Below are 13,840 nucleotides of genomic sequence, written 5' to 3' on the forward strand. Positions count from 1 at the left end.
AAAATGGAACTCATTCTGTAAAACTCCCACCAAATCTTCTCCAAGTCGCAACATTAACATATTCCTTTTAATGGTAACACTGCCATCCTAGTCATTTCTCTGTGCTCAAAAACCTATTACCTCTGACCCCAACCCGTTTTCTCATCAGTTGCCAGTCTTGGCATGTTCCTTGAATGCATTTGTTCCTGTCCATCATACCACTGACCACCATCATTATGGCCATTATTTCAAAAGCCTCATAGCAGTTCTCTGGGCTTCTAATCCAGCTAAATTCTCCATCTTTGCCTCTCTGCCTCTCCCTCTCTTTCCCATATAATCCAGTCTACTACCAGGTACATTTTCATAGAGGCACAAAACACAGCTTCGGTCATGTCACCCCACTGCTCAAAGCCTGCCGTGCTGCAATCCTCTGCCCACCCAGTGAAGGTCAAGTGTTTTAACAGACATTGAATATCCTGGCCCACCCAACCTCCATCCCAACCTTATTCCCCACTCCTCTCCAACCCAACATCACCTTGTGCACCTTGAAAAATTAAATGAATACATACATAAGAAAAAAAAATTAAAGGGCAAAACACTTCTCCCAGAAACAAATTCTAATGTCTGGATATGCTTTCCCGCACTCCCTCACATCGCCGCGTCCCTTGATAGGAATGCCATCTCAGACCTCATATCCCATCTATAACCCTTGCAAAGCTCCCCCAAGATTCAGCTTCACTGTGAATCCCTTCCTGACTCCCAGAACCAAACATGCTCTTCCCTTTTTTGAGCCACCAGGACACTCTTTATCTTCTATCATGACTGGATAATCCCTTTCAACAACATATTAAAAGTATCTTTGAATTTATCTTATAGTGAAACTCCATGAGGGCAGAACCTGCACCTCATTCACCCTTGTAGTAGATGAATTGCCTAATCCTACCGTATGTATAAGATGCTTAACAAATATTTAGTGGTCAGATGGATGAAGAAATAAAGGAATATGCCCTTTCTTTGCCCAAAGCCTCATGTTCTCCAAGTAACTTAGTTCACCAAAGACCAAAGCCTCTCTCCCATCTCCTGAATTTTTTTTAAAAGATTTTATTTATTTACTCATGAGAGACATAGAGAGAGAGAGGCAGAGACATAGGCAGAGGGAGAAGCAGGCTCCCTGCAGGAAGCCCGATGTGAGACTCGATCCCAGAATTGAAACTAGTGAGCTACTAGGATCACACCCTGAGCCACCCAAGCATCCTATCTCCTCAATTTTTTTTTATACCAACAACCCAACACTGTAAATAGGCTAATCTCCTAAGAGGTAAGATTATCTGACAATAAAAAGTACCCAAGTGGACATCATCTTACTTGTGCTTAGCAGCAGCAGAACTTTCATTATAGTGTACTCTTCAAAGGTGAGCTGCAGTCGAACGAACTGAAGGCTGATTTGGTGCATCCCCTGGCATAGTTCATACATGGCAGACTGATGCATCTTCTCTCTGCAAAGGAAATGAAAAAAAAAATCTGAGAATACAGGGCTCATTATCAAACCCAGACTGGTGGCCCAAGGCACCTTAATAAGGGATCTGAGTCAGAGTTTCCCTTTTGCTTCAACATGGAGCAAATAGGTATCCAAAGACAAGTTAAATGCCTTTTACACTGACTGGTAAATTGCTTCTAGACCAACACTGCCATGCTATTTCCTAGTACCCTGCAACACTGTGTCAGAAGCACAGAAATCAAACTTTTTCAAAGGGTGCCATTATTTCATTTTATGTCAAGAGTAATGATGTCTGATCTTGTTGTGTTATATAGTGAGATCATTCACGGAGCAGAGAGGCTGCCATGATGTGGGGGAAGCCCGCAAACGTCTATTCCTTTTCCGCTAGAGATACCAAGCCTTTACTATTCTTTTCTTTTCTAAGATTTTATTTACTTATTCATGAGAAACAGAGAGAGAGAGAGAGAGGCAGAGACACAGGCAGAGGGAGAAGCAGGCTCCTTGTGGGAAGCCTAATGTGGGACTCGATCCTGGAACCCCGGGATCACGCCCAGAGCCAAAGGCAGACACTCAACCACTGAGCCATCCCAGGTGTCCCCAAGCCCTTAGTATTCTGACAAACTGTACTAGATGCTGTGAACACAGGATAGTGATGCCACTTTTATTTCCATAGGGACCCCCCTTAGAGAGGTCATAAAACATGAACAACTATTTGCAGCAGCACATTTAAAAAGGAAATTGAACAAAATTTTGCAATTGGAGAACCTTGAATAGAATATTTCTGATAAAGGGAAAAAGCAGTGTGGGAAACAAAGGCAAAAGAAAAAATTAAATTTCCTTATTACCTACAGCCCACTGACAAGTCCTTGAAACAGGCAAAGTGACATTCCTCTAGGGAGTCAACTGCCTCGATGTTAATACTTTGTTAAGGGCAAAAGGCAATCTTAGCTTAACATTATCCTGAAGCCCCAGGATCCTGTAAGTCTATTTTAATATAAAAAATTCCTTTGGAAACTTCCTTTATCTCTACCCACCCCAAGATACATGTTGGCAATCATCCCCCAAGCACATGGCCCACTGATATACATCTGAAGGATCTCACAATGAAGGTTTTACTAGACGGTAATAAATGACATTTTCCCAACAATAGTTAGCCCCCTCAAGGTTCTGGAAACCTCCCCTCCAAAATTCCTTAGAGACTTATGCTATGCCTAACCCCCTCCCAACTTGAAAGTATGTAACGGGCCACTCCTCATGACCACGGTGCAACTCTTTCTGCCCACAGATCCTGTCCCTATGCTTTAATAAAACCACCTTTTTGTACTGAAGATGTCTCAAGGATTCCTTCTTGGCTCTCAGCTTTGAACCCCAACATTTCCACTGTCAGGAGTTTGGGGCAATATAAGCATGTTTCCACTTGGACAATCAACTAATCCTTTCCTCCCACCAAATCCAAATTTGGTTTCTTTTTCTTTTGTTTTTAAAGATTTATTTATTTGAGAGAGAGAGAGAGTGCAAACGAGCATGCATATTAGTGGGGGATAGGGGTCAGAGGGAGAGAATCTTCCAGCAGACCCCCCCACTGAGCACAAAGCCCAACCCAGGGCTCGATCCCACAACCCATGAGCTCATGACCTGTGCCAAAACCAAGATTCAGACGCTCAACCGATTGAGCCACCCAGGTGCCCCCAAATGTTTCCATAAAAACTACATTATATAACAGAAGTCATCGTCTCTTTCCATGAGAAGTAAGCAAAACATCAGTCAGTTTTTAAGATTTTCTTTCTCAAAGTAATAAATCTTTTGGGAGGTCTTGGGTAACTACTGCTTTATGATGGCCAGAATTTAGTAAGTGAAATGGACTTTGGACTTGATAAAGGCCAAAGAAACAGAAAAAGAAGTCATGACGGTTGATATATTTCCAAGGGTGACTGATAGCAGGTGGGAGTCTGTAGGACAGCAGTACTGGGCCTCTCTCAGGATGCATTTTCGGGTTCCCCTCATTGTCAGAAATCCCTTTCATCTCAGCTCTGAAAGCCACCTGTATAAAGCCCATTAACAGAACACGGAACATTTTCTCTGCATTATTATTGTATGTCTTTTGTCTTCCATAACTGAGAAGATACTTTTAATTATGTAAATGTTTTAAACACATATACACACAGAATAATAGCAGGAGTGTCTGCATCTGAAATGTAAATAAATGCCTAGTATTTTTGTTATATTTATTTCAGATCTTCAAAAATTAAACATGGCAGAGATACGCTCTGCTCTCTCTTCCTCCCGGTTCCCATCCATCTTCATTCAAGAAGGGAACCGCCCACTTTGGGGAAACTACCATTTCCTCTCAGGTGTATGTATTTTACTACCACATCTATGTATCTATAAAACCAGCATATAGTACCTGCTTTATGTAAATTTAAAATAAGATATGCACATCCTCCTGCAATTTACTTTTATTCAATGTTGTAATTCTGAGATGTAACCATTTTAGTACAAGTAACTGTAAATTAATTCATTTTCACTGATGCAAGTTTCATTTGTTTGAATATATCACCACCTACTTATCCATCCCACTACCGATGGCCACTTGGATTGTTTTCTCTTATCGTTATTACGAATGATGCCCAAGGAACATCCTAGTGCATTAATCTAGGATACAGAATGAGAGCGGAATTGCTGAGTCACCGATCAGTGCACATCTGCTGCTTTCATTCCAACCAGTAAGAAATAAGAATTTCCTTTTTATTCCACACCCCTACCAGTACTTGTCATTATCCAATTTAAAATTTGTTGCCAGCTGATGGGGGTTGAAAGGATAGCTCCACTGGTGCTTTTATTTGCATTTCCATTCACACCAGTAGGCTGAACATTTTTCAAATGTTTTAGGACCATTTGGGTTTCTTCTTTGGTGATTTGTCTCTTCATATCTTTACAACCAATTTACTGTAAGCCTTCCATCACTAAGTTAACACCATCTTTAATCCTAGTATTTTTTTGCCTTCAAAATTTTGTCTGATATTATTTTTTTCTTCCTTTCTTCCTTCCTGTCTTACTTTCTTCTGCTCTTTCCTTAGAATTTGCCTGGTATGCCTTTTTTAAAAAAATCCTTTATTTTCAAATTTCCCAAATAATTATATTTCACACATCTCTTATAAGCAGCAAAAAATTGGATTTAAAAAATAGGAGTCTGTGTATTTTAAAAACTGTTTAATCTGTTTTCCTTGATCATGATTACTGAGGGTAATGAATTTTTCTACCATTTTAACTTTCTTTTCTTTCTTTTCTCTTCTTTCTTTCTTTCTTTCTTTCTTTCTTTCTTTCTTTCTTTCTTTCTTTCTTTCTTTCTTTCTTTTCTTTCTTCTTTCCTTCCTTTCCCTTCCTTCCTTCCTTCCTTCCTTCCTTCCTTCCTTCCTTCCTTCCTTCCTTCCTTCCTTTTCTTTCTTTCCAGCTTCCTTCCTTTTACTGGCTTAATTCAGCTTTTAAAAAATCCCCTTCTTTGCTCCAGTTCTGGATTACATTTTTACTCTTTAAATAATTATCAAGTTGTAAATTTGCATATTTAAAAGTCAAAAGTTAATCAAAAGCTTTTCCATGAGAAACAAGCAAACAAAAAAATAGAATGTCTTTGGTCTACTGCTTCTAGTTCTCCTTGTTAGAGCTCTTTAGAATTTAAATATCTGTTTTCACATCTTCCCTGAAATCAGCCCTTCTCTCTTCATACCCATACATCTCATCTGTCACAGTATCCATGTGTTTCTTCAGTCCCCATTGTTTCTTGTATTTTACTCCATACTTCTGGGTTCGATGTCTTACATATTAAAGAATATGTTTACATAATTCTTTCAACAGTGGTCAGTCATTGAAAGCTCAAGTCTTTCAGTCTTGATTTGTCTGAAAATCTTTTTACCTTCATTCTTTACAAAGTTATCGATTTGCAGCTTGATAGATAATTGCCTTCAGTACTTTGAAGAGACTGTTCCAGTACAGTGGGCCTTCATAGCTGCTTATGGAAAAGTTCTTGTTAGTCTAGTTGTCATTCTTTTACAGGTAACCCGCAGTTTTCTCTTCGGTAGCTTACCCCAAATTCCCTGTTTATTTGATGTCTGCAGTTTCATTCTGAAGTACCTGAGTGCAGAATAATCTTTTTCTCCTGCTCAGGACCTAATATCCCTATTTGATTTGAAGGCACAGGTATTTGTTCGGTTCTGAAATGTCCTTACACATTGTTTCTTCAAGTATCACCCCCATCCCATCCCTGTTATTCTTTCTTTTTGAACTCCTGTCAGCAGCACATTGTACCTTCTTGCTAGGTCTTTCACATCAACCTTCCTTTCAAAGTTCTATCATTTATCTCTCTGGACTATATTCTAGGTGATTTTCTCAGATCTCTAACTATATATATATATATATATTTCTGTGTCTAATATGTTTAATGTCTACAGTGTTTTAATGACAATATTTTTCATGTCTAGGTGCCTAGAAATATTCTATTTAGTTTTATTCTCAGATACCTCTTATTTTCCATAAGGTATTCCTTACTTTCTAGCTATTGTATCTTTGTTTTCTAAATTATGTCTTTACTTATTATATCTCTAAGTACTTTTAACATGTTTATTTCCAAGTTTCTTTCAGATTCTTTTGTTTGTTTAACTTTTTGGGATGCTAATCTGCATGCCTAACATGTACTGTTTGGCCTGGCTGAGTCCCAGGGGCACTGCCCTATGGAAGGGACTCTATAGGAAGTTTCAGCATTCATAACTGTCAGGGGTATAAGCACTTCACTTGTTTCGGACCAGTTTTTATGCTAATTTCTAAGCTTAAATGCTTTTTGCAAGACTTGTGTAGTTTAAATTTAGACTCCACATTTGATGTGATATAGGCTTGTTTCTTATTTCTTTCAGCTTCCCTGTCATGTCCCTGGGCTGGCTGGCACGTTGAGTTTTACTGTCCGTGTTAGGAGAAAATGAAATCATTGCAGAGCCATGGTTTTATGCAAGAGGCTCCATTTCAGGCCCAGCCTTGCTGGAGTTACGTTCTTGGTTCTTATCTCTTGTTGCCATTTGTGTTCTAATATCCATCCCTAAGGTATTTACCTACATTCACTAGTCAATGGGCCAACTATATAGCTTTAGCTCCAAGTTAAACCACTCTGGCTGTGAATTCCCTCTTCTTGCACCTGTTTTTTTATTTTATTTATTTATTTTTTTTGTTTTTCGTTTTTTTTTCGTTCCCTCCTTTTAGGCTTCCCTATATATTTAAGCCTTTCTTTTTTAAATGCAGAATTTCTATGTGCTTAGAGGGGAAAAAAGGGCTCAGTTCATTTTTACCTCTCTGATTGCTAACTATACACTTCTTAAGGATAGGATCCATGTCTGGGTAACCTTTTTGTTTTTTTTTTTTTGTTTTTTTTGTTTTTTTGTTTTTTTTTTTGAAAGAGAACCTTTTATTACTTTTATGTACAGAAAATTCAACAGCGTCCACTTAGCCCAGCTTGGTGGCCAGTTCTTTAGCCTTTGCTTTTTCCAGCTTGGCGATGCGAGCCACTGACTTCGGACCCAGGACATTGCCTCCCCAGTGGCGGCGGATCTCATCGTATCTGTCATTGTAATTGGTCCGGATGGCTTCTACCAGCTTAGCCAGAGCTCCCTTGTCTTCCGAGTTAACCTGTGTGAAGGCGACAGTGGTGCAGGTCTTCCTGTGGACCAGACGCCCCAGCCTGGCCTTCCCCTTGATAATGCAGTAAGGAACCCCCATCTTACGACACAGGGCAGGCAGGAAGACAACCAGCTCAATGGGATCCACGTCGTGGGCTATCACTACCAGCTGAGCCTTCTTGTTTTCCACCAAGGTGGTGACAGTGTTAACCCCAGCTCGAAGGACAGGCGGCCTCTTAGTGGGGACATCCCCTTTGCCGGCAGCTTTCTTCTCGGCCCGGGCCAACAGCCTCTGCTTCTTCTCTTGCTTGGTCTCTGGTCTGTACTTGTGGGCCAGCTTAAGCAGTTGTGTAGCTGTTTGGCGGTCCAAGGCCTGGGTGAACTGGTTAATGGCAGGAGGCACCTTGAGACGTTTATACAGGATGGCCCTCTGGCGCTGCAGCCGGATGTAGCGCGGCCACTTGACAAAGCGGGTGAGGTCCCTCTTGGGCTGGATGTCCTGTCCGATGCCGAAGTTCTTGGGCCTCTTCTCGAACAGGGGGTTGACCACCTTCTTGGCCTCCTGCTTCTTCACCACGGCAGGGGCCGGGGCCACCTTCTTCCCCTTCGCCTTCTTCCCTTTCGGCATCTTGGCTTGCCGGAGAAGAGAGCTGGGTAACCTTTTTGAATGGTCAATAAGAATATGATAGCCAAGAATCATGTGTCAATCTTTGCTCAATAAATATTTCATGAATGAATGAGAAGAAAAAAGTGAAGACAACAAAATGAAGGTTTGCATATGATGATGATAATGATTAGAGCAAGAGAATATTGTAAAGTTATGTAAGATCAAATGTCTAATAAAATAGATATGGCATTTGTTAATTTCTTCAAAACTTATCAAAAAAAGGAGAGATTTAGGTTGTAAAGTGGGGTGGGGCAGATTACAAATCAGAGTATATCGTGGCATATATCACAACATGCATTTCACACTAGACAAGTTAAAAAGTGGACTCCTATGCCTTTGATTCCTTAGATCACTTGGTGCTGGAGCAGCATATGCACACTTGGCTTCACCCCAGCACGGTCTGGAGATGCACAGGGTGCTGGCTTTGTGAGTCTGTTGATCGTGCTGCTTCTGAGACCCAGACTTCCTGCATGTAAAAGTGGTATACTAATAATAATTCCAACCTTGCAGAAATGTAGGAACCAATTCTATAGAAATCTTAAATTATAAAGTACTATTATCTTTTTGGGTTAAATACTTGGTATTTACTTTGGGTAAAATACTTCTTGTGAGACCATTAATCATTTTGGTTAAAACAAAGCAAGGAATAATCAAATTCTGAAGATGACTTTGTAGGAAAACAGTATTATATTATCACTATTATTTCTATACGTCAGCTGATAAGGCAGGAGAAAAACCAGAGACAGCATGGATTTTCAGTGGAAGGAACTTGCCTGGAGTAGAACATAAATAAGGACTAAGCATCTCTGTGTCAAAGTGTTTCTGTTCTCAGATGTGTTGACAAAACATCCACACACAGATTAAAAGGTGACTTAAAGAAGAGACCTCAGATTCTACTTGAAGACAAATGAGCATGATAGTGTGTGACAACATGCCCAAAGGAAGCATGTTTTACCCCTTCAGTATGAACAGCATCTCTTGACCTCTTTCTTGAGGTATTATTACCTGAGTAACCTCCATGGTCTTCAGAGTTATCACTTACGGGATGCCTACCATCCACCAACGCTAAATTTAGTCTTGCTAATAAAAATGCTTTGTGAAGTATTATCCTCATGGTCACAGTAAGGAAATGAGGGTGCATTTCCTTCAGCTGGGAGCAGACCTCAGGTTCTCCACTTTGTACCTCATGCTGTTTCCTCTCTCCATGCCTGCCAGTGGCCCAGCACTTTCTACCTGTTTTCTCCAGAGTATCTCTTTACAACTATGAAGAGATGTTTGGTATCTCATATGTTTTGTTATTATATTCACTCATTTGTTTATCCTTTGCTCCCCATTACGTGGTAAGATTTTATGTTTTCAAGTTCTACTCTTGTTTCTACTGCAGGAAAGTGAGTTCCCCAAATGAAGAATACTGGATACTTAATATAGCTTGAGTTCTCAAGAAAATAGGCCATCTTAAAAACACATTTTACATCACATCATTTTTGCACAATTGGATTAAATGCACGGAAATGTACATCCATAGAAGTTGAAACAAGGACAATCTTTTTGGCATGATACTGGTATTAATTTTGTAATATTACTTCACAGAAATACTCTTTGCTACATGCTTTTATTCATTTTATAATTCTTACCTCATTTTCAGTAGAATAATGTAAAATCAGTAGAATAATGTAAAAATACATGAACAATTTTAGGGAAAAAGACGAAATTTGTATAATGCTTCTAAAAAAAAAAAGTAAATGCAGAAGTCATCCTTGAATGCTAAACTAATATAAAGGCAGTAGGAGATTACTGAAGTAGGAAATACCCCCTCTATTAAAGTGAACAGCAGACCTGAAGAACTGATGGCCTTCTGAACAGTGGGCACATGTCATCCATTTGTAAACATCTCGTTTGCAAGAACAGAATGAACTCTATTTTTGGATAAGTGCAACAATCAAAATGGGCATAGAGACCCAGTTCTAATTCCAAAGGCCTTGGGATAAAATCTACAAGAATGATAGTTCTAAATTTTTTTTTAAAGAAAAAAATAAATGTTTCAATAGTTTTGCAAACTTGTCATTTTTCCACACTAAGAAACAAATTTTATTCATAGCTATAAAACTTCATCTGTTTCTCTCTTAGAACACCTATTATACTAAACTACAATCATATGGTCATTTGGAAATAGTTTTAAAATATTAAAATAATCTAATGTCTCCAGGCCTGATTAACTTGGAACAAAAGTGAATAATTGAAGAGTTGGAAAATATATTTTTCCTGGCTTTTGAGAGAATTTGGGGTTGAAAATGGAATTCACTTTCATGACAACTGTGGGAATTAGAAAAAGCCCCTTCATAATCAGAGTAGGAAGGATGTTCAGTTTAATTTCTACTTTTTTTAAAAAGATTTTATTTATTAGAGAGAGAGAGATAGAACGCACATGCACAGGGGAAGGGGAAGAGGCAGAGGGAAAGAGAATCTCAAGTAGATTCCCTGCTGAATGTGGGGCTCCATCTCACAAGCCTGAGATCATGACCGGAGCCGAAATCAAGAAATGAAAATATTTGACTGAGCCATCCAAGAGCTTTATGAGGTTCACAATTTAAATGACTTGTATACTAACTGCTTGCTTTTAATTTATCTAAATAGCTGAACTTTTGTATCTGTAAGGCCCATGTCATCTTGCCTTTATTACATTAACAGTGTTGCCCTACTTTACATTTGGAGGACAGTCCTTTGAACCTATGAGTCAATGGCTGTCAGAAGGAACACTTCTGTTTTGGCATTCAAATACTAGCTTACCAAGACACTACTAAAAAGTATTTGAAAAGCTTAATCATTCAGTTATCTGGAGGTTCATCTCGAAGCAGCTGATTTGGGAAATTACCCAAACTAAATGCAATCCAGGAATATTTATGTTCTATTCTGTTAGAAGTAAATATTCGATAAGCCCAAACAATAAAACATTCCAACTATGGGTAGCTGCCGAACTCAAGAGCTCTAAGTATTGGTATTAGTATCATATGAACCTTGATGATAGTCTGTCAGGTAAATAAACCAGTCACAAAAAGCCAAATATTACATGATTCCACTTCTCTGAGGTGCGTGGTCCTCAATTCCTGCTGACAGAAAGTAGAGCTGCTACCCCTGGGGGCTGGGGAAGGGGAGGAATGAGCACTTATCTACATAACACTGTGAATGCACTTAGCATTATTGAACTGCATGGTTAAAAATGGTCAAGTTGGTAAATTTTATGTTATGGGTATTTTATCACAATTGAAAAATAAATTAATTAGAAATAAAGAAGAATCTCTGTAACTCATGATCATACCTGCTATACTTTGATAGAGATTAGGAGACTAGGATTTATGTTTAATTAAGTAACTTCTCTTAAGAGTTCAGGCTTTCTATTCATTCTTCTTCTTTTATAATATATAAACTATTTCTTTTCTGTTTTTACTACTAGCTTTTTGCCTTTTTGTGTCTTGATGCATTTTTAGTCTTCACTGTATGTACTTTTACTGCAGGCTGTGCTAAATGCCTTTTAAAAGCAGGAAGAGTAAAAATTCTTTAATAACTATAATTTCAAAAAGGCAGTCAGAAACACTTCCTCAAAGGCTTGTCTGTTGTAGTTCTGGTACCCTAAAGGAGAAGGGAAAATAGAACTACCTTTATCACTCTTTTCTCTAAGAATTCACATTTAAGAAACATAATCCTTTCACATTGGCTGATTTTATAAATGCCAAAGCACAAAAGGTTCCTGGCTCTTCCACTTACGGAAGCCCATGAAAGGTACCGTGACATTTTTTTTTCAACTGAGGATATTTTAGCCATATTGCACTAAACTGTACCTTGGTCACCTACACACCTTTTAGAAGTGGAAGACATCACTTTACTTAGGAAGAACTACAAAAATAAATTTTTGAAACATTTCTCATTAACTCATGGATTAAACAATAGGCAACTCCCATACTTTGAAGGTCTGTGTCCGCCTTCTGGAGAATCATCTGTGGTTGATTTTTTTGTGTGCAGAGGTCCCAAATTAGACTAGTACTAAATAAATATCTGGTAGCCACTGAGAACGGGTAAATCCAGTGGATTTCAAAGACGCTGAGTTGCTCTGAAAAAATATATATTTATAGAGAGAGGCACCTGGATGGTTGAGTTGGTGGAGCATGTGATTTTTGATTTCGGGGTTGTGAGTTTAAGTCCCACATTGGTTGTAGAGATTACTTTAAAATACAATCTTCAAATAGTAATAATAAAAGAACATATAAACAAAACACAGCAAAACTCATTCAGGGCTGGAATCCTTGAAGTCCCTGTCATCTGAGGAAGACCCTTCAAAAACACATTTGCTAACATGCCACTACTTTCATAAATCACCCTAGGAATGTGCATGTGTATTACATTGTTGGAATGCATACAGCAGTAGTATCAATCTTACAACAGAGAAAATAACTTGAGTGGTATGGTGCACACGCAATCACAGCTGATCTCCAAGACCAAACCTTACCTCTGATGCTGCAAACCACATCATTATGTCCGAATAAATGTAACATCTTGTTAAGTGGTCAGTAGTATAACAGATGGTCCCTGTCTTAGGCTTGTTATTTTTCTAAAAAATAATATGCAGAAACAGTTTTTTTTTCCTAAACCTTATTTAGAATAAAAATGACCTCAGTGTGAACATTCAAATTATTCCAGTGTATGGTATACATTTTTTCTCATAATCTTACCAGATTTTTCCTTATCTGACAAGCAAAATCTCTCTGTAGTTGGGCCATTATGCTAGCTATAGTTTTGATTTTGTTATAGCATTTACATCCTTTTTTTATAGCCAGAGCAGAACTCAGCCACTTTGGTCTAGGAATTGCTGGACAACGTTTGTGGTTGCTTTACTGGACTACCATACCAGAGGGTTGTATCCCAATGGTCTCTATGACATTCCTCAATTCCCTGTTAATTTTACATGGTCAGCTTTAGTAAGAGTTAAACGCTAATTCAGTGTTTTGTCACCTTAATTGATGTTCCAAAAGGGATGTGTTTTTGTAGAAGTGCCTTTGAACCTAAGCATCACAGTTGCCACTGACTTTAGAAGATGTTACACATATCAAAATGCTATCTGATAATTTAAAAATGTAGAAGGAGCTTGACTACCTGGCAGCCATAATGTGCCACTGACAGTCCTAAGAAGTTATGAAAAAAAATTCTTTTAACCATATATTTTATATATAGTTTTTTGTGAAACATTCTTTCATACCTTAGATTTTTAAATATTTATTACAGTTAGCATAATTTCTCTTGGATATAAGGACAGATGTTTCTGGTAGAGGGGAGAAAACATGAAGTCATAATCCACTGTGAAAATTTCCTCTTAACTGCTATACTAAGGTTAAAATACACATCAGCATGCTTAGAACTTCATGAGCACTTAATAAAATGCAAGCCATGTTAAGACTTAACACCTGAATTGCTCTACACATAGAAAGGATACAAAAAAACCAACATCCTCTGGTGAAAGAATTTAAAACAAAAATCAAAGCCTCATTTTTGTAGGATGGAGACTTTACTACTAAATTTCTGCAGATTTAATGGTATGCAGACCACAGATGTTTCAATAGGAGACAGAAAACCTTCAGTGAGCTATTATCACTTCAAATGGGGACTTTTTGGGTATATACTTAAAGACATTGCTTAATTTCAATAAATGACCACAGTTTCCTCACTTGTAAAAAAGCAGCCATATAAAGGTAAGATTCCTACTTGATAACTACTGAATTTCAGGAGTGCAAAGGTAATCACTGAATTCAGGAGTGTGGCTAGACTACTGTGTGGGTAAAGGGTGACAGCAAATCACTTTTCCTAGTACAATAAAAGATTTGTATTAGATTGCAATTTATGGAGTCATAGTCTTGAAGCAAAAGTCACATTAGCTTAGCAACAGACCTGACACAGGTTATAAAGGACATTTATTCTGATAAAGCCCAGGTGTACAGTTATGCTTCTAAGGCAACAGCAGAGCATGGCTGACCCTTGCAGAGGTGCCTTTAC

General features: G+C 38.4%; 2 protein-coding genes across 7 annotated transcripts in view; both read right to left on the reverse strand.

Annotated features, from left to right (window-relative positions):
- The window catches only part of NR3C2 (nuclear receptor subfamily 3 group C member 2), a 334,877-nt gene that overhangs the window by 42,660 nt on the left and 278,377 nt on the right, over positions 1 to 13,840 (reverse strand). For all 6 annotated transcript variants that reach the window (XM_038558972.1, XM_038558970.1, XM_038558968.1 and 3 more), the window contains exon 7: positions 1,345 to 1,475. In XM_038558972.1, coding sequence (XP_038414900.1) covers positions 1,345 to 1,475 — 131 coding nt within the window. The remainder of the gene's footprint in view (positions 1 to 1,344; positions 1,476 to 13,840) is intronic.
- On the reverse strand, positions 6,900 to 7,782 carry LOC119877044 (60S ribosomal protein L7a). Its single transcript, XM_038558973.1, has one exon. It carries the CDS (start codon positions 7,760 to 7,762, stop codon positions 6,962 to 6,964), a length of 801 nt encoding a protein of 266 aa, XP_038414901.1. The 5' UTR covers positions 7,763 to 7,782; the 3' UTR covers positions 6,900 to 6,961.

The sequence above is a fragment of the Canis lupus genome, chromosome 15 (assembly GCF_011100685.1).
Source record: "Canis lupus familiaris isolate Mischka breed German Shepherd chromosome 15, alternate assembly UU_Cfam_GSD_1.0, whole genome shotgun sequence".
Taxonomy (NCBI): domain Eukaryota; kingdom Metazoa; phylum Chordata; class Mammalia; order Carnivora; family Canidae; genus Canis; species Canis lupus.

Bases quoted from the DNA above. Each gene is read 5' to 3' on its own strand.
- LOC119877044 (XM_038558973.1), bottom strand. From the start codon at position 7,762: ATGCCGAAAGGGAAGAAGGCGAAGGGGAAGAAGGTGGCCCCGGCCCCT.